A 26977-nucleotide genomic window follows, 5' to 3' on the forward strand; every position below is an offset into this window, starting at 1 on the left:
CTTTAACAGAGAGAGATCCACACGTTTATTGTTTTTGAACCAAAAACAGACAAAAATGATCATTTCTGCAGTGTGAAATGTGATTTATACCACGGCCTGTGTGAAATAATCATCTCTACACACACAAGAGGGCCTATGATCACAAACCCAATCATCTGAACCTGTTTTGAAGTTTCTTGTGTCACATCTGGACACTTTGAGAACAATCCCACGCTCAGGTAATGATTGCATGTGTTTGGCAGGAGGTTTATCAGTTAAATACGGTCATTTAGAGGCTGTGCTGTGTGTGGTTTTCTGCTGGTCTGGAGTTAGCTCGGCATCGACCGTCAGAAACGTCACCATCTTTGCGAAGTCCTGGTAGTGGATTTGTCCATCAAGCGGCACGCCGGCTTCACTCAGCAGCTCGTCGACTGAGACAAACATCATTATATATAGTTAATAAGCTAAACGAAACAAGTCATTTCTATGCTTCATATGTCAGATGCTTCAATATGCTGCATTTGACATCAAAAGTCGGAATTTGCTTCCTACCAAAATAGTCGTTTTTTTTAAATTAGAGGAAAGAAAACAACTAAAATACACATTTAAAAATGAAAAATATCCCATAATTTACTCGCCCTCATGTCATCCTAGGTGTATATGACTTTCAGACGAACACAATCAGAGTTATATTAATAATATCCTGGCTCTTCCCAGCTTTATAATGGCAGTGAGTGGAGGACGAGATTTTCAAGGCCAAAAAAGCGCATCATAAAAAAGTGATCCATCCGGCTCCAGGGGTTAATAAAGGCCTTCTGAAGAGAAGAGAAATCCATATTTATAAACTATAATCACTGGCTTATGCGACTGTATGCGAGTCTAGTTGCGGTGGAAGAGTGACCTCTGACCCTGACGCATGATGTATTGGTGATTGTGGAAGCGAAGAGGACAGAGCAAAACAACACCGCTCATCAATTACAGACTAAACCAGAGATTTTAAAGAGAAATGAGAAATGGGAGGAGCTTGAGTTTGTTGTTTGAACCATGAGATGCTCTTTTATGATGGATAGATGCTCTTTTATGATGGATAGATGCTCTTTTATGATGGATAGATGCACTTTTATGATGGATAGATGCACTTTTATGATGGATAGATGCACTTTTATGATGGATAGATGCTCTTTTATGATGGATGGATGCACTTTTATGATGGATAGATGCACTTTTATGATGGATAGATGCACTTTTATGATGGATAGATGCTCTTTTATGATGGATAGATGCACTTTTATGATGGATAGATGCACTTTTATGATGGATAGATGCTCTTTTATGATGGATAGATGCACTTTTATGATGGATAGATGCTCTTTTATGATGGATAGATGCTCTTTTATGATGGATAGATGCACTTTTATGATGGATAGATGCACTTTTATGATGTATAGATGCGCTTTATGATGGATAGATGCTCTTTTATGATGGATAGATGCTCTTTTATGATGGATAGATGCTCTTTTATGATGGATAGATGCACTTTTATGATGGATAGATGCTCTTTTATCATGGATAGATGCTCTTTTATGATGGATAGATGCTCTTTTATGATGGATAGATGCTCTTTTATGATGGATAGATGCACTTTTATGATGGATAGATGCACTTTTATGATGGATAGATGCACTTTTATGATGGATAGATGCTCTTTTATGATGGATGGATGCACTTTTATGATGGATAGATGCACTTTTATGATGGATAGATGCACTTTTATGATGGATAGATGCTCTTTTATGATGGATAGATGCACTTTTATGATGGATAGATGCACTTTTATGATGGATAGATGCACTTTTATGATGGATAGATGCACTTTTATGATGGATAGATGCTCTTTTATGATGGATAGATGCTCTTTTATGATGGATAGATGCACTTTTATGATGGATAGATGCACTTTTATGATGGATAGATGCTCTTTTATGATGGATAGATGCTCTTTTATGATGGATAGATGCACTTTTATGATGGATAGATGCACTTTTATGATGGATAGATGCTCTTTTATGATGGATAGATGCACTTTTATGATGGATAGATGCACTTTTATGATGTATAGATGCGCTTTATGATGGATAGATGCTCTTTTATGATGGATAGATGCTCTTTTATGATGGATAGATGCTCTTTTATGATGGATAGATGCACTTTTATGATGGATGGATGCTCTTTTATGATGGATAGATGCTCTTTTATGATGGATAGATGCTCTTTTATGATGGATAGATGCTCTTTTATGATGGATAGATGCTCTTTTATGATGGATAGATGCTCTTTTATGATGGATAGATGCTCTTTTATGATGGATAGATGCACTTTTATGATGGATAGATGCTCTTTTATGATGGATAGATGCTCTTTTATGATGGATAGATGCTCTTTTATGATGGATAGATGCACTTTTATGATGGATAGATGCTCTTTTATGATGGATAGATGCTCTTTTATGATGGATAGATGCTCTTTTATGATGGATAGATGCTCTTTTATGATGGATAGATGCACTTTTATGATGGATAGATGCACTTTTATGATGGATGGATGCTCTTTTATGATGGATAGATGCACTTTTATGATGGATAGATGCTCTTTTATGATGGATAGATGCTCTTTTATGATGGATAGATGCTCTTTTATGTTGGATAGATGCTCTTTTATGATGGATAGATGCTCTTTTATGATGGATAGATGCTCTTTTATGATGGATAGATGCTCTTTTATGATGGATAGATGCTCTTTTATGATGGATAGATGCTCTTTTATGATGGATAGATGCACTTTTATGATGCTCTTTTATGATGGATAGATGCACTTTTATGATGGATAGATGCTCTTTTATGATGGATGGATGCTCTTTTATGATGGATAGATGCACTTTTATGATGGATAGATGCTCTTTTATGATGGATGGATGCTCTTTTATGATGGATGGATGCTCTTTTATGATGGATAGATGCTCTTTTATGATGGATAGATGCTCTTTTATGATGGACAGATGCTCTTTTATGATGGATAGATGCTCTTTTATGATGGATAGATGCTCTTTTATGATGGATAGATGCTCTTTTATGATGGATAGATGCTCTTTTATAATGGATGGATGCTCTTTTATGATGGATAGATGCTCTTTTATGATGGATAGATGCTCTTTTATGATGGATAGATGCTCTTTTATGATGGATAGATGCTCTTTTATGATGGATAGATGCACTTTTATGATGCTCTTTTATGATGGATAGATGCTCTTTTATAATGGATAGATGCTCTTTTATGATGGATAGATGCTCTTTTATGATGGATAGATGCTCTTTTATGATGCTCTTTTATGATGGATAGATGCTCTTTTATGATGGATAGATGCTCTTTTATGATGGATAGATGCACTTTTATGATGCTCTTTTATGATGGATAGATGCTCTTTTATAATGGATAGATGCACTTTTATGATGGATGGATGCTCTTTTATGATGGATAGATGCTCTTTTATGATGGATAGATGCTCTTTTATGATGGATAGATGCACTTTTATGATGGATAGATGCACTTTTATAATGGATAGATGCTCTTTTATGATGGATGGATGCTCTTTTATGATGGATAGATGCACTTTTATGATGGATAGATGCACTTTTATGATGGATAGATGCTCTTTTATGATGGATGGATGCTCTTTTATGATGGATAGATGCTCTTTTATGATGGATAGATGCACTTTTATGATGGATAGATGCACTTTTATGATGGATAGATGCACTTTTATGATGGATAGATGCACTTTTATGATGGATAGATGCTCTTTTATGATGGATAGATGCACTTTTATGATGGATAGATGCTCTTTTATGATGGATAGATGCTCTTTTATGATGGATAGATGCACTTTTATGATGTATAGATGCGCTTTATGATGGATAGATGCTCTTTTATGATGGATAGATGCTCTTTTATGATGGATAGATGCTCTTTTATGATGGATAGATGCACTTTTATGATGGATAGATGCTCTTTTATGATGGATAGATGCTCTTTTATGATGGATAGATGCTCTTTTATGATGGATAGATGCTCTTTTATGATGGATAGATGCTCTTTTATGATGGATAGATGCTCTTTTATGATGGATAGATGCTCTTTTATGATGGATAGATGCTCTTTTATGATGGATAGATGCTTTTTTATGATGGATAGATGCTCTTTTATGATGGATAGATGCACTTTTATGATGGATAGATGCTCTTTTATGATGGATAGATGCTCTTTTATGATGGATAGATGCTCTTTTATGATGGATAGATGCTCTTTTATGATGGATAGATGCTCTTTTATGATGGATAGATGCACTTTTATGATGGATAGATGCACTTTTATGATGGATGGATGCTCTTTTATGATGGATAGATGCACTTTTATGATGGATAGATGCTCTTTTATGATGGATAGATGCTCTTTTATGATGGATAGATGCTCTTTTATGATGGATAGATGCTCTTTTATGATGGATAGATGCTCTTTTATGATGGATAGATGCACTTTTATGTTGGATAGATGCTCTTTTATGATGGATAGATGCTCTTTTATGATGGATAGATGCACTTTTATGATGGATAGATGCTCTTTTATGATGGACAGATGCTCTTTTATGATGGATAGATGCTCTTTTATGATGGATAGATGCTCTTTTATAATGGATAGATGCTCTTTTATGATGGATAGATGCTCTTTTATGATGGATAGATGCTCTTTTATGATGGATAGATGCTCTTTTATGATGGATAGATGCTCTTTTATGATGGATAGATGCTCTTTTATGATGGATGGATGCACTTTTATGATGGATAGATGCTCTTTTATGATGGATAGATGCTCTTTTATGATGGATGGATGCTCTTTTATGATGGATAGATGCTCTTTTATGATGGATAGATGCTCTTTTATGATGGATGGATGCACTTTTATGATGGATAGATGCTCTTTTATGATGGATAGATGCTCTTTTATGATGGATGGATGCTCTTTTATGATGGATAGATGCACTTTTATGATGGATAGATGCTCTTTTATGATGAATAGATGCACTTTTTATGATGGATAGATGCACTTTTATGATGGATAGATGCACTTTTATGATGGATGGATGCACTTTTATGATGGATGAATGCGCTTTTATGATGGATAGATGCACTTTTATGATGGATAGATGCACTTTTATGATGAATAGATGCTCTTTTATGATGGATAGATGCACTTTTATGATGGATGGATGCACTTTTATGATGGATGAATGCGCTTTTATGATGGATAGATGCACTTTTATGATGGATAGATGCACTTTTATGATGGATGGATGCGCTTTTATGATGGATGGATGCACTTTTATGATGGATGGATGCGCTTTTATGATGGATAGATGCACTTTTATGATGGATAGATGCACTTTTATGATGGATGGATGCACTTTTATGATGGATGGATGCGCTTTTATGATGGATAGATGCACTTTTATGATGGATGGATGCACTTTTATGATGGATAGATGCACTTTTATGATGGATAGATGCACTTTTATGATGGATGGATGCACTTTTATGATGGATAGATGCACTTTTATGATGGATAGATGCACTTTTATGATGGATAGATGCACTTTTATGATGGATGGATGCGCTTTTATGATGGATGGATGCACTTTTATGATGGATGGATGCGCTTTTATGATGGATAGATGCACTTTTATGATGGATGGATGCACTTTTATGATGGATAGATGCACTTTTATGATGGATAGATGCACTTTTATGATGGATGGATGCACTTTTATGATGGATGGATGCGCTTTTATGATGGATAGATGCACTTTTATGATGGATGGATGCGCTTTTATGATGGATAGATGCTCTTTTATGATGGATAGATGCACTTTTATGATGGATAGATGCTCTTTTATGATGGATAGATGCTCTTTTATGATGGATAGATGCTCTTTTATGATGGATAGATGCTCTTTTATGATGGATAGATGCTCTTTTATGATGGATAGATGCTCTTTTATGATGGATAGATGCACTTTTATGTTGGATAGATGCTCTTTTATGATGGATAGATGCTCTTTTATGATGGATAGATGCTCTTTTATGATGGATAGATGCTCTTTTATGATGGATGGATGCTCTTTTATGATGGATAGATGCTCTTTTATGATGGATAGATGCTCTTTTATGATGGATGGATGCTCTTTTATGATGGATAGATGCTCTTTTATGATGGATAGATGCTCTTTTATGATGGATAGATGCTCTTTTATGATGGATAGATGCGCTTTTATGATGGATAGATGCTCTTTTATGATGGATAGATGCTCTTTTATGATGGATAGATGCTCTTTTATGATGGATAGATGCTCTTTTATGATGGATGGATGCACTTTTATGATGGATAGATGCACTTTTAAGATGGATAGATGCACTTTTAAGATGGATAGATGCACTTTTATGATGGATGGATGCTCTTTTATGATGGATGGATGCTCTTTTATGATGGATGGATGCACTTTTATGATGGATAGATGCACTTTTAAGATGGATAGATGCACTTTTATGATGGATAGAGGCACTTTTATGATGGATGGATGCTCTTATGATGGATAGATGCAGTTTTATGATGGATGGATGCACTTTTATGATGGATGGATGCTCTTTTATGATGGATAGATGCTCTTTTATGATGGATAGATGCTCTTTTATGATGGATAGATGCTCTTTTATGATGGATAGATGCTCTTTTATGATGGATGGATGCTCTTTTATGATGGATAGATGCACTTTTATGATGGATGGATGCACTTTTATGATGGATAGATGCACTTTTATGATGGATGGATGCACTTTTATGATGGATGGATGCACTTTTATGATGGATGGATGCACTTTTATGATGGATGGATGCACTTTTATGATGGATGGATGGATGCACTTTTATGATGGATGGATGCGCTTTTATGATGGATAGATGCACTTTTATGATGGATGGATGCACTTTTATGATGGATGGATGCACTTTTATGATGGATGGATGGATGCACTTTTATGATGGATGGATGCGCTTTTATGATGGATGGATGCGCTTTTATGATGGATAGATGCACTTTTATGATGGATGGATGCACTTTTATGATGGATGGATGCACTTTTATGATGGATGGATGGATGCACTTTTATGATGGATGGATGCGCTTTTATGATGGATAGATGCACTTTTATGATGGATGGATGCACTTTTATGATGGATGGATGCACTTTTATGATGGATGGATGGATGCACTTTTATGATGGATGGATGCGCTTTTATGATGATAGATGCACTTTTATGATGGATAGATGCACTTTTATGATGGATGGATGCACTTTTATGATGGATGGATGCACTTTTATGATGGATGAATGCGCTTTTATGATGGATAGATGCACTTTTATGATGGATAGATGCTCTTTTATGATGGATAGATGCTCTTTTATGATGGATGGATGCACTTTTATGATGGATAGATGCACTTTTAAGATGGATAGATGCACTTTTAAGATGGATAGATGCACTTTTATGATGGATGGATGCTCTTTTATGATGGATGGATGCTCTTTTATGATGGATGGATGCACTTTTATGATGGATAGATGCACTTTTAAGATGGATAGATGCACTTTTATGATGGATAGAGGCACTTTTATGATGGATGGATGCTCTTATGATGGATAGATGCAGTTTTATGATGGATGGATGCACTTTTATGATGGATGGATGCTCTTTTATGATGGATAGATGCTCTTTTATGATGGATAGATGCTCTTTTATGATGGATAGATGCTCTTTTATGATCGATAGATGCTCTTTTATGATGGATGGATGCTCTTTTATGATGGATAGATGCACTTTTATGATGGATGGATGCACTTTTATGATGGATGGATGCACTTTTATGATGGATGGATGCACTTTTATGATGGATGAATGCGCTTTTATGATGGATAGATGCACTTTTATGATGGATGGATGCACTTTTATGATGGATGGATGCACTTTTATGATGGATGGATGGATGCACTTTTATGATGGATGGATGCGCTTTTATGATGGATAGATGCACTTTTATGATGGATGGATGCACTTTTATGATGGATGGATGCACTTTTATGATGGATGGATGGATGCACTTTTATGATGGATGGATGCTCTTTTATGATGGATAGATGCTCTTTTATGATGGATAGATGCTCTTTTATGATGGATAGATGCTCTTTTATGATGGATAGATGCTCTTTTATGATGGATGGATGCTCTTTTATGATGGATAGATGCACTTTTATGATGGATGGATGCACTTTTATGATGGATGGATGCACTTTTATGATGGATGGATGCACTTTTATGATGGATGAATGCGCTTTTATGATGGATAGATGCACTTTTATGATGGATGGATGCACTTTTATGATGGATGGATGCACTTTTATGATGGATGGATGGATGCACTTTTATGATGGATGGATGCGCTTTTATGATGGATAGATGCACTTTTATGATGGATGGATGCACTTTTATGATGGATGGATGCACTTTTATGATGGATGGATGGATGCACTTTTATGATGGATGGATGCGCTTTTATGATGATAGATGCACTTTTATGATGGATAGATGCACTTTTATGATGGATGGATGCACTTTTATGATGGATGGATGCACTTTTATGATGGATGAATGCGCTTTTATGATGGATAGATGCACTTTTATGATGGATAGATGCACTTTTATGATGGATGGATGCACTTTTATGATGGATAGATGCACTTTTATGATGGATGGATGCGCTTTTATGATGGATAGATGCACTTTTATGATGGATGGATGCACTTTTATGATGATGGATGCACTTTTATGATGAATAAATGCGCTTTTATGATGAATAGATGCACTTTTATGATGGATGGATGCGCTTTTAAGATGGATGGATGCGCTTTTATGATGGATAGAGGCACTTTTATGATGGATAGATGCTCTTTTATGATGGATAGATGCTCTTTTATGATGGATAGAGGCACTTTTATGATGGATAGATGCTCTTTTATGATGGATAGATGCAGTTTTATGATGGATAGAAGCTCTTTTATGATGGATAGATGCAGTTTTATGATGGATAGAAGCTCTTTTATGATGGATAGATGCACTTTTATGATGGATGGATGCACTTTTATGATGATGGATGCACTTTTATGATGAATAAATGCGCTTTTATGATGAATAGATGCACTTTTATGATGAATAGATGCACTTTTATGATGGATGGATGCGCTTTTAAGATGGATGGATGCGCTTTTATGATGGATAGAGGCACTTTTATGATGGATGGATGCGCTTTTATCATGGATAGATGCAGTTTTATGATGGATAGAAGCTCTTTTATGATGGATAGAAGCTCTTTTATGATGGATAGATGCTCTTTTATGATGGATGGATGCACTTTTATGATGGATAGATGCACTTTTATGATGGATAGATGCACTTTTATGATGGATAGATGCTCTTTTATGATGGATAGAGGCACTTTTATGATGGATGGATGCGCTTTTATGATGGATAGAGGCACTTTTATGATGGATAGATGCTCTTTTATGATGGATAGATGCAGTTTTATGATGGATAGAAGCTCTTTTATGATGGATAGATGCACTTTTATGATGGATGGATGCACTTTTATGATGATGGATGCACTTTTATGATGAATAAATGCGCTTTTATGATGAATAGATGCACTTTTATGATGAATAGATGCACTTTTATGATGGATGGATGCGCTTTTAAGATGGATGGATGCGCTTTTATGATGGATAGAGGCACTTTTATGATGGATGGATGCGCTTTTATCATGGATAGATGCAGTTTTATGATGGATAGAAGCTCTTTTATGATGGATAGAAGCTCTTTTATGATGGATAGATGCTCTTTTATGATGGATGGATGCACTTTTATGATGGATAGATGCACTTTTATGATGGATAGATGCACTTTTATGATGAATAGATGCACTTTTATGATGGATGAATGCACTTTTATGATGGATGGATGCACTTTTATGATGGATGAATGCGCTTTTATGATGGATAGATGCAGTTTTATGATGGATAGAAGCTCTTTTATGATGGATAGAAGCTCTTTTATGATGGATAGATGCTCTTTTATCATGGATAGATGCTCTTTTATCATGGATAGATGCAGTTTTATGATGGATAGAAGCTCTTTTATGATGGATAGAAGCTCTTTTATGATGGATAGATGCTCTTTTATGATGGATGGATGCACTTTTATGATGGATAGATGCACTTTTATGATGGATAGATGCACTTTTATGATGGATGGATGCTCTTTTATGATGGATAGATGCTCTTTTATGATGGATGAATGCGCTTTTATGATGGATAGATGCAGTTTTATGATGGATAGAAGCTCTTTTATGATGGATAGAAGCTCTTTTATGATGGATAGATGCTCTTTTATGATGGATGGATGCTCTTTTATGATGGATAGATGCTCTTTTATGATGGACAGATGCTCTTTTATGATGGATAGATGCTCTTTTATGATGGATAGATGCTCTTTTATGATGGATAGATGCTCTTTTATGATGGATAGATGCTCTTTTATGATGGATGGATGCTCTTTTATGATGGATAGATGCTCTTTTATGATGGATGAATGCGCTTTTATGATGGATAGATGCAGTTTTATGATGGATAGAAGCTCTTTTATGATGGATAGAAGCTCTTTTATGATGCTCTTTTATGATGGATAGATGCTCTTTTATCATGGATAGATGCAGTTTTATGATGGATAGAAGCTCTTTTATGATGGATAGAAGCTCTTTTATGATGGATAGATGCTCTTTTATGATGGATAGAAGCTCTTTTATGATGGATAGATGCTCTTTTATCATGGATAGATGCAGTTTTATGATGGATAGAAGCTCTTTTATGATGGATAGAAGCTCTTTTATGATGGATAGATGCTCTTTTATGATGAATAGATGCACTTTTATGATGGATGGATGCGCTTTTAAGATGGATGGATGCGCTTTTATGATGGATAGAGGCACTTTTATGATGGATGGATGCGCTTTTATCATGGATAGATGCAGTTTTATGATGGATAGAAGCTCTTTTATGATGGATAGATGCACTTTTATGATGGATGGATGCACTTTTATGATGATGGATGCACTTTTATGATGAATAAATGCGCTTTTATGATGAATAGATGCACTTTTATGATGAATAGATGCACTTTTATGATGGATGGATGCGCTTTTAAGATGGATGGATGCGCTTTTATGATGGATAGAGGCACTTTTATGATGGATGGATGCGCTTTTATCATGGATAGATGCAGTTTTATGATGGATAGAAGCTCTTTTATGATGGATAGAAGCTCTTTTATGATGGATAGATGCTCTTTTATGATGGATGGATGCACTTTTATGATGGATAGATGCACTTTTATGATGGATAGATGCACTTTTATGATGAATAGATGCACTTTTATGATGGATGAATGCACTTTTATGATGGATGGATGCACTTTTATGATGGATGAATGCGCTTTTATGATGGATAGATGCAGTTTTATGATGGATAGAAGCTCTTTTATGATGGATAGAAGCTCTTTTATGATGGATAGATGCTCTTTTATCATGGATAGATGCTCTTTTATCATGGATAGATGCAGTTTTATGATGGATAGAAGCTCTTTTATGATGGATAGAAGCTCTTTTATGATGGATAGATGCTCTTTTATGATGGATGGATGCACTTTTATGATGGATAGATGCACTTTTATGATGGATAGATGCACTTTTATGATGGATGGATGCTCTTTTATGATGGATAGATGCTCTTTTATGATGGATGAATGCGCTTTTATGATGGATGGATGCAGTTTTATGATGGATAGAAGCTCTTTTATGATGGATAGAAGCTCTTTTATGATGGATAGATGCTCTTTTATGATGGATGGATGCTCTTTTATGATGGATAGATGCTCTTTTATGATGGACAGATGCTCTTTTATGATGGATAGATGCTCTTTTATGATGGATAGATGCTCTTTTATGATGGATAGATGCTCTTTTATGATGGATAGATGCTCTTTTATGATGGATGGATGCTCTTTTATGATGGATAGATGCACTTTTATGATGGATAGATGCACTTTTATGATGGATGGATGCTCTTTTATGATGGATAGATGCTCTTTTATGATGGATGAATGCGCTTTTATGATGGATAGATGCAGTTTTATGATGGATAGAAGCTCTTTTATGATGGATAGAAGCTCTTTTATGATGGATAGAAGCTCTTTTATGATGGATAGATGCTCTTTTATCATGGATAGATGCAGTTTTATGATGGATAGAAGCTCTTTTATGATGGATAGATGCTCTTTTATGATGGATGGATGCACTTTTATGATGGATAGAAGCTCTTTTATGATGGATAGATGCTCTTTTATGATGGATGGATGCACTTTTATGATGGATAGATGCACTTTTATGATGAATAGATGCACTTTTATGATGGATAGATGCTCTTTTATGATGGATGGATGCACTTTTATGATGGATAGATGCACTTTTATGATGGATAGATGCACTTTTATGATGAATAGATGCACTTTTATGATGGATGAATGCACTTTTATGATGGATGGATGCACTTTTATGATGGATGAATGCGCTTTTATGATGGATAGATGCACTTTTATGATGGATGGATGCACTTTTATGATGGATGGATGCACTTTTATGATGGATGGATGGATGCACTTTTATGATGGATGGATGCGCTTTTATGATGATAGATGCACTCTTTTATGATGGATGGATGCACTTTTATGATGGATGGATGCACTTTTATGATGGATGGATGGATGCACTTTTATGATGGATGGATGCGCTTTTATGATGATAGATGCACTTTTATGATGGATAGATGCACTTTTATGATGGATGGATGCACTTTTATGATGGATGGATGGATGCACTTTTATGATGGATAGATGCACTTTTATGATGGATAGATGCACTTTTATGATGGATAGATGCACTTTTATGATGGATAGATGCACTTTTATGATGAATAGATGCACTTTTATGATGGATAGATGCACTTTTATGATGGATAGATGCACTTTTATGATGGATAGATGCACTTTTATGATGGATGAATGCGCTTTTATGATGGATGGATGCACTTTTATGATGGATGAATGCGCTTTTATGATGGATGGATGCACTTTTATGATGGATGAATGCGCTTTTATGATGGATGGATGCACTTTTATGATGGATGAATGCGCTTTTATGATGGATAGATGCACTTTTATGATGGATGGATGCACTTTTATGATGGATGGATGCACTTTTATGATGGATGGATGGATGCACTTTTATGATGGATGGATGCGCTTTTATGATGATAGATGCACTTTTATGATGGATAGATGCACTTTTATGATGGATGGATGCACTTTTATGATGGATGGATGCACTTTTATGATGGATGAATGCGCTTTTATGATGGATAGATGCACTTTTATGATGGATAGATGCACTTTTATGATGGATGGATGCACTTTTATGATGGATAGATGCACTTTTATGATGGATAGATGCACTTTTATGATGGATAGATGCACTTTTATGATGGATGGATGCACTTTTATGATGGATGGATGCACTTTTATGATGGATGGATGCACTTTTATGATGGATAGATGCACTTTTATGATGGATGGATGCACTTTTATGATGGATGGATGCACTTTTATGATGGATAGATGCACTTTTATGATGGATGGATGCACTTTTATGATGGATGGATGCACTTTTATGATGGATGGATGGATGCACTTTTATGATGGATAGATGCGCTTTTATGATGATAGATGCACTTTTATGATGGATAGATGCACTTTTATGATGGATGGATGCACTTTTATGATGGATGGATGCACTTTTATGATGGATGAATGCGCTTTTATGATGGATAGATGCACTTTTATGATGGATGGATGCACTTTTATGATGGATAGATGCACTTTTATGATGGATGGATGCGCTTTTATGATGGATAGATGCACTTTTATGATGGATGGATGCACTTTTATGATGGATGGATGCACTTTTATGATGGATGGATGCACTTTTATGATGGATGGATGGATGCACTTTTATGATGGATGGATGCGCTTTTATGATGATAGATGCACTTTTATGATGGATAGATGCACTTTTATGATGGATAGATGCATTTTAATGATGGATGGATGCACTTTTATGATGATGGATGCACTTTTATGATGAATAAATGCGCTTTTATGATGAATAGATGCACTTTTATGATGAATAGATGCACTTTTATGATGGATGGATGCACTTTTATGATGGATAGATGCAGTTTTATGATGGATAGATGCACTTTTATGATGGATGGATGCACTTTAATGATTGATAGAGGCACTTTTATGATGGATAGATGCACTTTTATGATGGATAGATGCATTTTAATGATGGATGGATGCACTTTTATGATGATGGATGCACTTTTATGATGAATAAATGCGCTTTTATGATGAATAGATGCACTTTTATGATGAATAGATGCACTTTTATGATGGATGGATGCGCTTTTATGATGGATGGATGCACTTTTATGATGGATAGAGGCACTTTTATGATGGATGGATGCACTTTTATGATGGATAGATGCAGTTTTATGATGAATAGATGCACTTTTATGATGAATAAATGCGCTTTTATGATGAATAGATGCACTTTTATGATGAATAGATGCACTTTTATGATGGATAGATGCACTTTTATGATGGATGGATGCGCTTTTATGATGGATAGATGCACTTTTATGATGGATGGATGCACTTTAATGATTGATAGAGGCACTTTTATGATGGATAGATGCACTTTTATGATGAATAAATGCGCTTTTATGATGAATAGATGCACTTTTATGATGGATAGATGCACTTTTATGATGAATAAATGCGCTTTTATGATGAATAGATGCACTTTTATGATGGATAGATGCACTTTTATGATGGATAGATGCACTTTTATGATGGATGGATGCGCTTTTATGATGGATAGAGGCACTTTTATGATGGATGGATGCGCTTTTATGATGGATAGATGCACTTTTATGATGGATGGATGCACTTTAATGATTGATAGAGGCACTTTTATGATGGATAGATGCACTTTTATGATGGATAGATGCATTTTAATGATGGATGGATGCACTTTTATGATGATGGATGCACTTTTATGATGAATAAATGCGCTTTTATGATGAATAGATGCACTTTTATGATGAATAGATGCACTTTTATGATGGATGGATGCGCTTTTATGATGGATGGATGCACTTTTATGATGGATAGATGCACTTTTATGATGGATGGATGCGCTTTTATCATGGATAGATGCACTTTTATGATGGATGGATGCGCTTTTATCATGGATAGATGCACTTTTATGATGGATAGATGCTCTTTTATGATGGATAGATGCACTTTTATGATGGATAGATGCTCTTTTATGATGGATGGATGCAGTTTTATGATGGATAGATGCACTTTTATGATGGATGGATGCACTTTTATGATGGATAGATGCACTTTTTTGGGCTTCAAAATCTCGTCCTCCACTCACTGCCATTATAAAGCTGGGAAGAGCCAGGATATTATTAATATAACTCTGATTGTTTTCGGCTGAAAGTAAAAAGTCATATACATCTAGGATGGCTTGATGGCGAGTAAATTAAGGGATAATTTAAATTTTTGGGTGAACTATCCCTTTAAGTGTTGATTTTTTTACACTTTATCTATTACCATTACAATACACATCATTAAACGTTATATCATTCTCAAATATATCATTATATCCATATTTCATTATCATTATCGCTATATCATTATCATATTGTCCACTTCAGCAGCTTTACATACAACAAACTTTACATTCTCTTAATTTATAGAACATGTTCTTTCTAAAAACATGTTGAAAATATATTTATTTTTTCTGGCAGTATTTCCTGATTTTTGGAGTGACAAAACCTCCTCTGTAAAAGCCTTTAACTCTACAAATTTTGACTATATTAAAACAAGAACTTTGAACCTGGCTTTATCCAATGTTCAGATTTATCTTCTGGAATTGTACGCAAATTAGTGCATGTTTAATTTGATAATGCCTTGTTTGCATAATCACACAGAAAACTTGTAATACAAAACAATTGTCTTAGCGTAATGTGATGAATCTCCTGGGGTAAGTTTGGAGATAGTTTACCCTAATACATTTCACATGACTTTGTTGACAATCTAGCATTGCTAAACATATTCAAAATAGATAGTCAGACTTGTATTGTTGTAAGTCAGAGATATAAAGTATGAATATCTAATATCTGATGCATTGTGGGTTATGTAGTTCTACCTCTCCTGTGTGTTTTGGTTGAATCACATTTACTGGTGCGTTCAAGTCATGTCGGAAAGATTGTATTTTATGAGTTGAAAGTCGTACAAGTTGAAAGCCAACAAAGTTGAAGCTTGGGTTTTAGTTTTAGCCAATTGCCTGCACAAAATATAGTTTACAGAGGCTTCTTAAATTAATAAAAAAAACATAAAAAAATCAAAACACATCCAATGCAAATCCTTTGTTCTTCATTTTCTAGAACTAGAGTTTAAAAACTAGGGATACAGAATATATATCGGTCCCCATATCGGTATCAGCCGGTGTTCATTTTTAATGTTGTCGGCCTGATAATAAAATTTATATAGAAAATAATAAAATAAAATAAATAATGTATTATTTTCTTCAGGTGAGTCACTTCAGATGTGCACTGTTCACCATGATGACTTTGAATTGCTTGAAATATTATCAATATCACTTAAAAAAAAGAAAATACAGTTCAGAGTAACATGTGCAGTGCAAGTCTGTCATATAGACTACATAAAATTAGAATGTATATATTATACTTATAATGTGTTTGGGACGTGGCTTTTAATGGTGAGATCAGGCTCTCAAAAATGTTGGATTTATCAGCCAATATATCGGTTATCGGCTTTCAAATATAAAGAATTATTGGTTATCTGTATCGGCCAAAATCTTCATATCGTGCATCCCTATAAAAAGGATCTCAAAATTATATAAAAATTTTATCAAATAAAAAATTTATATAAAATTTGGATTTAGATTTTATCGGCCAATATATCGGTTATCGGCTTTCAAATATAAAGAATTATCGTTTATCCGTATCGGCCAAAATCTTCATATCGGTGCATCCCTATAAAAAAGGATCTCAAAATTATATAAAAAGTTATATATAAAAAAATGTATTTAACAATTTTGATTTAGATTTATCGGCTACTATATCGGTTATAGGCTTTCAAATATAAAGAATTATCGGTATCTGCCAAAATCTTCATATCGGTTCATCCCTATAAAAAGGATCTCAAAATTATATAAAATACAAAATTTTATAAAATTTGGATTTAGATTTATCGCCAATATATCGGTTATCGGCTTTCAAATATAAAGAATTATCGGTTATCGGTATCAGCCAAAATCTTCATATCGGTGCATCCCCATAAAAAGGATCTCAAAATTATATAAAAAAGTATAAAATAAAAAATTATATAAAAATTTGGATTTAGATTTATCGGCTACTATATTGGTTGTCGGCTTTCAAATATAAAGAATTATCTGTATCGGCCAAAATATTAATATGGGTGCATCCCTATAAAAAAGGATCTCAAAATTAAATAAAAATTATATAAAATAAAAAATTTATATAAAAATTTGGATTTAGATTTATCGGCCAATATATCAGTTATCGGCTTTCAAATATAAAGAATCATCGGTTTCAGTATCGGCCAAAATCTTCATATCGGTGCATCCCTATAAAAAGGATCTCAAAATTATATAAAATAAAAAATTATATAAAATAAAAAAATAATATAAAATAAAAAGAATTATATAAAAATTTGGATTTAAATTTATCAGCCAATATATCGGTTATCGGCTTTCAAATATAAAGAATTATCGGTTATCAGTATCGGCCAAAATCTTCATATCGGTGCATCCCTATAAAAAAGGATCTCAAAATTATATTAAAAAGTATAAAATCAAAAATTATATACAAATTTGGATTTGGATTTATCAGCCAATATATCGGTTATCGGCTTTCAAATATAAAGAATTATCGGTATTGCTCCAAAATTTCATATCGGTGCATCCCTATAAGAAGGACCTCAAAATTATATAAAAAAAGTATAAAATAAAAAATTATATATAAATTTGGATTTGCATTTATCAGCCAATATATTAGTTATCGGCTTTCAAATATAAAGAATTATCGGTTATCGGTATCGGCCAAAACCTTCCTATCGGTGCATCCCTATAAAAAGGATCTCAAAATGATATAAAATTATATATATATTAAAAAAAAAATTATATAAAAATTTGGATTTAGATTTATCGGCCAATATATCAGTTATCGGTTTTCAAATATAAATAATTATCTGTATTGGCCAAAATCTTCATATCGGTGCATCCCTATAAAAAAGGATCTCAAAATTATATAAATAAAAAATTATACAAAATTTGTATTTAGATTTATCGGCCAATATATCGGTTATCGGCTTTCAAATATAAAGAATTATCGGTATCGGCCAAAATCTTCATATCGGTGCATCCCTATAAAAAGGATCTCAAAATTATATAAAAATTATATATAAAAAAAAATTATATAAAATCTGGATTTAGATTTATCGGCCAATATATCGGTTATAGGCTTTCAAATATAAAGAATTATTGGTATCGGCCAAAATCGTCACATAAAAAAGGATCTCAAAATTATGTAAAATAAAAAATTATATAAAAATTTGGATTTAGATTTGACTTGAACGCACCTCTGACATCACAAACACGACAGAAGGTCTCAAACGTATCATACCTTCTTGATCTGTGAGTGGTTCTCCGAGGTCCGTCAGTGTGGCCCTGAGCTCCGGCGCCGTGATGAAGCCTCGTTTCTCCCTGTCCATCAGCCTCACGGCCTGCAGGATCTCGTCCCGCGGGTTTTCCCGCCGGATCTGCGCGTGCATCACGCTGAGAAACGTGGAGAAGTCCAACTCGCCGCTCTTATCTGGAACAGACAGAGTCAAAGCGCTTTGCCAAAAAGCTTGGGAGACGGAAGCTGCTTGATCACGTCTGACAGGCTGAGAGTTATATTCATTCCAGCGGGGTTATATTTAGTACATTTTGTTACATTTGTCAAGCATTGCATCATGTGAAGTCAGTTCATATGTCTGTCTTTTCCAATAAAAATCATTCTGGATGTGGCGCTGCTCTGCTTTTCTTTTAGGCCACTCTATAAACCATCTTTCTGCGTTCACGGTCCTTTTCTGGAAGTGCTGGGCACTGAAGTCTGCGACTGTTATTGTTGAGTTTCATCCACACACTCCTACAGATTTCCAGTTTATTTTACTCAGTAAGCAAAGTTTACACTGTTGACTTTACCTGGGGGTTGGAAGTTTAGGAGGACATCCATCCGATAACTTAACACTGATGCGAGTCATTTGTTTGGATGTTCAAATACTTCTCGGTTTAATGAGTCAGTGATTGTTTTCAATGAGCCACCTTGACTCAAACAATAGAGATTATTGTCAAATCTTAACTTAAGTCAAGTTGAGTCACATTCATATTTTATATAGCACTTTATACAATGCAGATTATTTCAGAGAACGATAACTAAAAAGATAACGATAACTATATTAGCGCCTGTAGCTTTAAACCAGGGCCTAAAACGAACACTCGCCAAATGCGATTAAAAATCGACGTTAAGATATGAATTTATGAAACGTGAACGACGCTCTGGACAGTTGACAGGCCACGAAAATTTAAAGGAACATGCCACTATTTTTGAAAATAGTCTCATTTTCCGTCTCTCCTAGAGTTTAACATTTGAGTTTACCATTTTCAAAACCATTTAGCCGATCTCACTTTTAGCATAGCTTAGCATACATCATTGAATCTGATTAGACCGTTAGCATCTGGCGCAAAAATGACCAAAGAGTTTCGATATTTCTCCTATTTAAAACTCGACTCTTCTGTAGTCACATAGTGTGCTAAGACCGACGGAAAATGAGAAGTTGTGATTTTCTAGGCCTTACCAAGAGTGCAGCGGTGCAAGGATATTACGCAGCACCTGAAAATGGTACAGCAGCAAAGCTCTTGATCATTGCGCAGGAATGAGAGTTTAGTTCCTAACCATATCGGCCTAGAAAATCACAACTTCTAATTTTCCATCGGTCTTAGTACATGATGTAACTACAGAAGAGTCAAGTTTTAAATAGAAAAAATATCAAAACTCTTTGGTCATGTTTTGAGCGAGATGCTAACGGTCTAATCAGATTCAATGATCTATGCTAAGCTATGCTAAAAGTGCTACCGCCAGACCCGGAGATCGGCTGAATGGAATCAAAAACGGTAAAACTCAACTGTTTAACTCTAGAGGAGTCGGAAAATTAGACTATTTTCAAAAATAGTGGCGTGTTCCTTTAAAAGCCTTGACAATTTAAATATTCAAGTGCAAGACAACAATGAAAGTGAGCTAATTTCATTATTCGCGCACTGTGTGGAAAGCTCAAAATATAATAGCACTGTAATATATGTAACACTAAGGTTCACGGAGGCTTCATAAATGAATTAAAGGGATAGTTCACCCAAAAATGAAAATTAGCCCATGATTTACTCTCCCTCAAGTCATCCGAGGTGTGTATGAGATTCTTCTTTCAGACGAATAAAAGTTAGACTTATATTATAAAAGTCCTGGCCAATCCAAGCATTATAATAGCAGTTATAGTTGATCTGTTTTTGAAGTCCATAAAAAGTGCATCTGTCCGTCATATAACTGCTCCACGCGGCTCTGGGTTGTTACTAAAGGCCTTCTGAAGTGAATCGACGCGTTTGTGTAAGAAAAATATCCATATTTAAAACTTTATCAAGTTAACTTTCGGCCGGCCGCCTTCTGTGGAAAAGTGTTGAATGTTGAAAGTGAAACTCATTAGCGTTCGTGACATCATGACATTGTATTCGTCTGAAAGAAGAATGTCATATACACCTAGGATGTCTTGAGGGTGAGTCCTATTTTCATTTTTGGGTGAACTATCCCTTTAAAAACATAAAAAAGCAAAACACACCCAATGCACATTTCTTTGTTCTTCATTTTCTAAAATTAGGGTTTAAAAACTAGTTATATATCGGTCACCATATCGGTATTGCTATTTTTAAAAAAAGTGGCGTGTTCCTTTAAAAGCCTTGACAATTTAAATATTCAAGTGCAAGACAACAATGATTTAATTTCATTATTCTCGCACTGTGTGGAAAGCTCAGACAGCGTTTGAATACTAAACTGAGCTCTCTTTCACGTCTTCTTGCACTTGAGCGGACACTCACACAAAATGATGTTAAAAATAGCGTGTATCCTAGTAAACATAGTACCCGATTGGACGGGTTCCTGCCCGGTTTTGAATTTGACTGTGCGGGTAAAATGGATATGGGCGGGCGGACAAAATTTGGGCTGGTTGTTTGGCAGTTTTTCCTTCGGATGAGACGTTAAACCGAGGACCTGACTCTCTGTGGTCATTAAAAATCCTCCTTCGAAAAGAGTAGGGGTGTAACCCCGGCATCCTGGCCAAATTTGCCCAATGGCCCTTGTCCATCATGGCCTCCTAATCATCCCCATATATATATACAATTGACCTATCGGTAAGCCCCTCCCCTCGAACGCAGATGAGCCAATAGCAGTTGAGTATCAGTTGCGCTGGGACCGGATCTCGGACATCTTTAGGTTTCAGCGCCATAGAGGAACATTGGAAAATCCGAAGCTCTCATCGGTCTGATGGTGCTTATGCTACAAAAATGCTCAAATGTCGTGCCTGAGGTACTGTAACACTGACTCCAGGGATCCTGAGAGGATTTTCTGTTTGTCATATTCTCGTTAAGTTACGATTAAAGTCCCTGCTAACATACAAACCATAATAACGAACTGTTCTCACGCCATGTACACTGTAGGTCAAAAACACGAAGGTCTACATTTTAGTGCCTCTCCATATTAAACTGGTTATATGTAAATTAATTTAATTTTAGATATGTTTAAGGTCTACATTATCTGTCCTACAGAGGAGGACTCTTATTTTGATGGGTATTATAGTCTCCGGCTAATGAAAGGAAGAGCTCGCACGCAGTTTATCGGAGTTGTTTTGCAGATACAAAGTTTACCAGTTATTAACTGCACCCTCGAAAAGACATACGGTCTGTGTATATGTTTGTTTACTGTTAGTTGTGTGAGTGTTTTTGTGTAATTTGCTGTGTGTGTTAATGGTAATGCAACGGAGAGAGAGTTTGTGAATGAGACGTTAATGCGCACTTATGCTTGTTTGTTCAGCTCTTACAGTGATTTTTTGGAGTGAAAAACGATGCAATAAACTTGATAAACCATCAGTAAAGTTTGTCCATCATTCAGACGGGATATACGCTACATTCTGTGTCCAAAAACATCTCGGGATAAGGTTTTCACATTGACAGCTGTGCATTGTAAGATATAGCAACTCCGTTTGTTTGTCCGAGTTAGCAACAGTAACTAAGGGGGGCGGGGCTAACCGATAGGTCAATTGGCTTCATCACTCGATCTCCTCTCCACCAATCAGCTGGTGTGTAGTGGGCGTTCTGGCACAAAATGGCTGCCGTCGCATCATCCAGGTGGTGCTGCACATTGGTGGTGATTGAGGAGATTCCCCCCTTCTATGTAAAGCGCTTTGAGTGCCTAGAAAAGCGCTATATAAATGTAACAAATTATTATTATTTTCAACAACAAAAAAAAGTGTGCATGTACTCCATAAAATCAGTCATCACGACACACAGGCTCACGCAGAGTCAGCTGGCGTAGGTGTTGATGTCGCCGACGAGCACGCACTTTCAGCCAATCAGCAGGCCTCATTTATGACTGACAGGTTTAAATTGCAGCGCGATAACTTTCAGCTGTGTATTCAAGTGATTGCTATGCCAAAGTGGCATAAATATACAGTAAGTTGTATCTACAGTAAAGAGTGGGAGAGTGATCTGAGAGCACAGTTGAATGACTTGAGGTTTGAATCAACGATTAATCAGTGCTAAGTGTGTTATGTTCTATGTATATCTAACCCCTCCTGTTCAAACCTGATTGAGACGCATGTTGGAGCACTTAAAGAGGAAACAACTAACTAACTAGCGGTAAATCTCTTTATTAGAGAATGCAATAATTGTAATAATATTAACAATAATAATATAATTACAGTAATGTGATGATTTATTTAGCATAGAATAAAGTTTGATGGAGCTTGGAGTCAGGACTGTTTTTATTATTATAACACTATTAGGTATTATAGTCTCATCATTGCCTGTATTTTGGTCATATGCATGAAGACTTACAAGAGGCGATGTTAGGAAGAATATCATGTCAGGTACTTTTTAATATTGTGGGGAATGAGAATCTGTCAGCTCAATTGTCATGTAAGAGATTAATATTGTGTCATTTTCTCTGCAATGTCATTTGCAGATGAATATTTTTACCATTCTTTGTGTCCTGAAGTACAAGTCCTCTTTTTTTGTTTCAGTTCTAAGAAAAGCAGTGGGCCTATAATAGTTTTACAAATGAAGCTGCCAAGAGATGTTTACATTCAAACATCTATATATTTTTTTTTGTCTGTAATGCAGCTAATTTTTGTTTATTATTATTTATTTTTTCAATTGAAAGCGAACAGAATATTTAGACAATGCTTAGAGAGCATTTGTGTGTGATTTGAGTTCTGGCTCAAAGTTAAATTAAAACAACCATTTCAAAAGCTGAAGTGATTTTCTATTTTATATATTATAGCTAGAATATGTATAACTCAATGTTTTAACTAATTGAAAAAGCTGAATAATCGTCAAAAAATTAACCGATTAGCCGTTGATGTAAACGACAATAATCGATGATTAGTCGATTAACCGTTCTAATAATCGTTAGATAAATCGATTATTAAAATAATCGTTTGTCGCAGCCCTAGTCGCTTGAGCGTCTCTTGAGATCAGAGGAGTGAGGTTTACTAATACAGCGACTAGCTTGCCTCTGTTACATGTACTTCACGAAAGATGTAGCGTTATCATCACTGATCTATATAATGGTTCTCTATATAGATCAGCGAACGTTATAGTCCTGTCAAAGCGCAACACAAAGGTAAGCACATTGTTGTTGTTATTTTTTTGTAGGTGGATTATCGTACATTATCGATGAATGACGCATTTTGGCAGTGGTTTGTGCATATGTGAAATGCCTGCGTTTTTTCAGATCTCTTTTTGTTTCGATATAAATAATCAACATCTTTAAATCAATCGTTTATATTTATCTATTGGTTTTATTTGGATTATGTGATTCGCAATGCCTCATGGGATTGTAGTTCTTTCTCGCATTAAATTTTCAAATACTTTTTGTGTGTTGTGATTCAACCCTTTAGCTGGTTGGTCGATTATAACTCTCACAATTTAAAAATGAAAAAATTGCACTCTCTAGAGCGAGTTTGGGGCGGGGCTATCTGTTTGACTGACAGGTGTGGAGCAGAAGGGGAGGAGTTTAGGAAACCCATTTGGAAACAATCATTATTTTGTAGATTGCAACCCAACAGGTGAGTGGATATACAGGGTTCCCACTCTTTTTCAGCAGCCATTTTCAGTACTTTTCCAGGACATTTTCAATTTTACTACGGCGGGAATAAAAGACAAGGATCATGGCAAATATTGCTTTCTAAGTCTTTAAAAGCGTACAGTTTATTGCCATTACTTAACAATCCAGCATTTTTCAATATGAGCTCTTAATCATACATTATGACTTTGGAAGCTTGTTTACACCACAGAATAGAAAGAAAAGGTAATTGTGACTTTTTATCTCGCTATTCTGACTTTCTCGCAATTGCGAGTTTACATATTTGTGATATAAACGCAAAAATTGTCGCAATTCTTTTTTCCTCAGAATTGGACTTTATAACTTGCAATTGCAGTTCAGATCTCACAATTCTGAGAAAAGAGGTCAGAATTGCAAGATATAAACTCGCAACTGCGCAAAAGAGTCAATTTTGAAGAAATGGTCAGAATTGCGAGTTTATATCACGCAATTCTGACTTTATAACACACAAATGTGACTTTATATCAAAATGATGTGATTAGTTAGCAGCTTACGAGTTGACATTCACTGAGCAGTTATAGCATTAGCTAACGGCTGCAAATGGCAACGCAAGACTAAACATCATTATTCAAAATACTACTCGTACGTATCAAACTCAGCATTCCTGAACATGTGCTTTCTGCAACTAGCGCTAATTGTTTGGGCCAGCGATAAACTTTTTATACTCGGCTAAAGAAATAACTTTTTTTAAAGAATTTTCCCAGACAACAACAAGATTTTCCAGGACATTTTACATTTTCTCTAATTTTCCATGTGTTTTCCAGGACTGGAAAATTTGTCATACATTTTCCAGGTTTTCCAGGACGAGTGGGAACCCTGATATAGATACTATACCGATTTTATGTGTCAGTAAGTGTTTGTCGAGCTCTGGGAGAGTCGGACATCGGCCCAGAGATCTCATGACCGTCAGCAGATCCTGCGTCTTCATTTTGCCCCTGCGCTTCAGGTCGTACAGCGAAAAACACTCTTTATACTCTGAATGAAGACAAAACGTATTACTAAACACAAAAGTGTAGTATGCAAACATTTGAAACACAACATCAGAGAACAAAGCACTCCATTGCCAAGTTAACATTTAGTTTGCAATTGTGTCCAAAGATACGAATGTTTATTTATTTATTTATAAGGACTGGATAGGGTTTGGCAAAGAATCTCTTTAATCCCAAATGAAGGATTTATTCTGGCACAAACTGAGACAGCCTGTTTAAGAGGGAATCAAGATTACAGCATTATCAACGACAGCAGGTGGACGAATGAACATTTCTTTGCTTTTCTGCAGTTTATATCTGTGTGTTTATCTCGTGTGCATCATCATCTTGTTTTATCCTCATGTTTTGTTCAGTTCTCTCTCTCTCTCTCTCTGTTTATGCATCAGAGGATCTACACTGTGTTTGTGCGGCAGTAATCGGTCAGTTGAAGTGAAGTGACCACAACAAATGCCACTTTGTCTCCAGTGGAAGAATAAAATCTGTTGAATGGCTTCAGAATCAGAGCAATGCATTATAATAACCTCCCATTATAACAACAATAAACATTTATATGTTTAGCAGATAAAGCATTTCATAATGTGTTAATGTAAGCTATTATAAAGTGTTCATGTGAATGTATCTCATCAGATTAGTGATAATTAAACAGTGTAAGAAAGGATTTAGAGGGAATAAAGCTATAGCCTCAGTCTACTTACCGTTGATTTGATCTTGACTGAGGAATTTCGCCTGAAATTAATGACAGAAGTCACTTTAAAACGTTTACATGGAAATAATAGGCAAAAACAGGAGCTTAACTGACCATGTCCATGTGCAGTCCTGCTTTACAGCGAATGTGGTGGTGAACTTTTATTCCTGTAGGCGGCGCTAGCGCATTCAAATCTCAACAGGGATAATGTTTTATCGAAAACATATGTATTATAAAACGTAGAGCCGTTTAAAAATATTAAACCCAATGTATATTAGTATATTCTTCCATTCAGTCACGTTAGCATGATTTTTAAAAACATTTATACTATATACTACGACTAACCAGTGCTGAGGAAAGAAACGGGTATCACGTGACAACGGCGTCAACGGTTG

The 26977-nt window shown here is 35.3% G+C and overlaps 1 protein-coding gene across 1 annotated transcript; it reads right to left on the minus strand.

Annotated features, from left to right (window-relative positions):
- Positions 1-4: 4 nt before the first annotated feature.
- Positions 5-26719, minus strand: calml4b (calmodulin-like 4b). Its single transcript, XM_079810178.1, has 5 exons — positions 26697-26719; positions 26593-26623; positions 25743-25883; positions 19107-19295; positions 5-410 (listed from the first exon to the last, which is right to left on the minus strand). The coding sequence occupies exons 1-5, from the start codon at positions 26703-26705 to the stop codon at positions 265-267; spliced, it is 516 nt and encodes a 171-aa protein (XP_079666304.1). The 5' UTR covers positions 26706-26719; the 3' UTR covers positions 5-264.
- Positions 26720-26977: the final 258 nt, after the last annotated feature.

The sequence above is a fragment of the Gobio gobio genome, assembly GCF_949357685.1.
Source record: "Gobio gobio genome assembly, chromosome: 25".
NCBI classification, from domain to species: Eukaryota; Metazoa; Chordata; class Actinopteri; order Cypriniformes; family Gobionidae; genus Gobio; species Gobio gobio.

Bases quoted from the DNA above. Each gene is read 5' to 3' on its own strand.
- calml4b (XM_079810178.1), bottom strand. The intron at 25,884-26,592 runs GTAAGTAGACTG...GTCTTCATTCAG, and splicing joins CAGTCAAGATCAAATCAACG to AGTATAAAGAGTGTTTTTCG. The intron at 411-19,106 runs GTATGATACGTT...TGTTTGTCTCAG, and splicing joins ACCACTCACAGATCAAGAAG to TCGACGAGCTGCTGAGTGAA.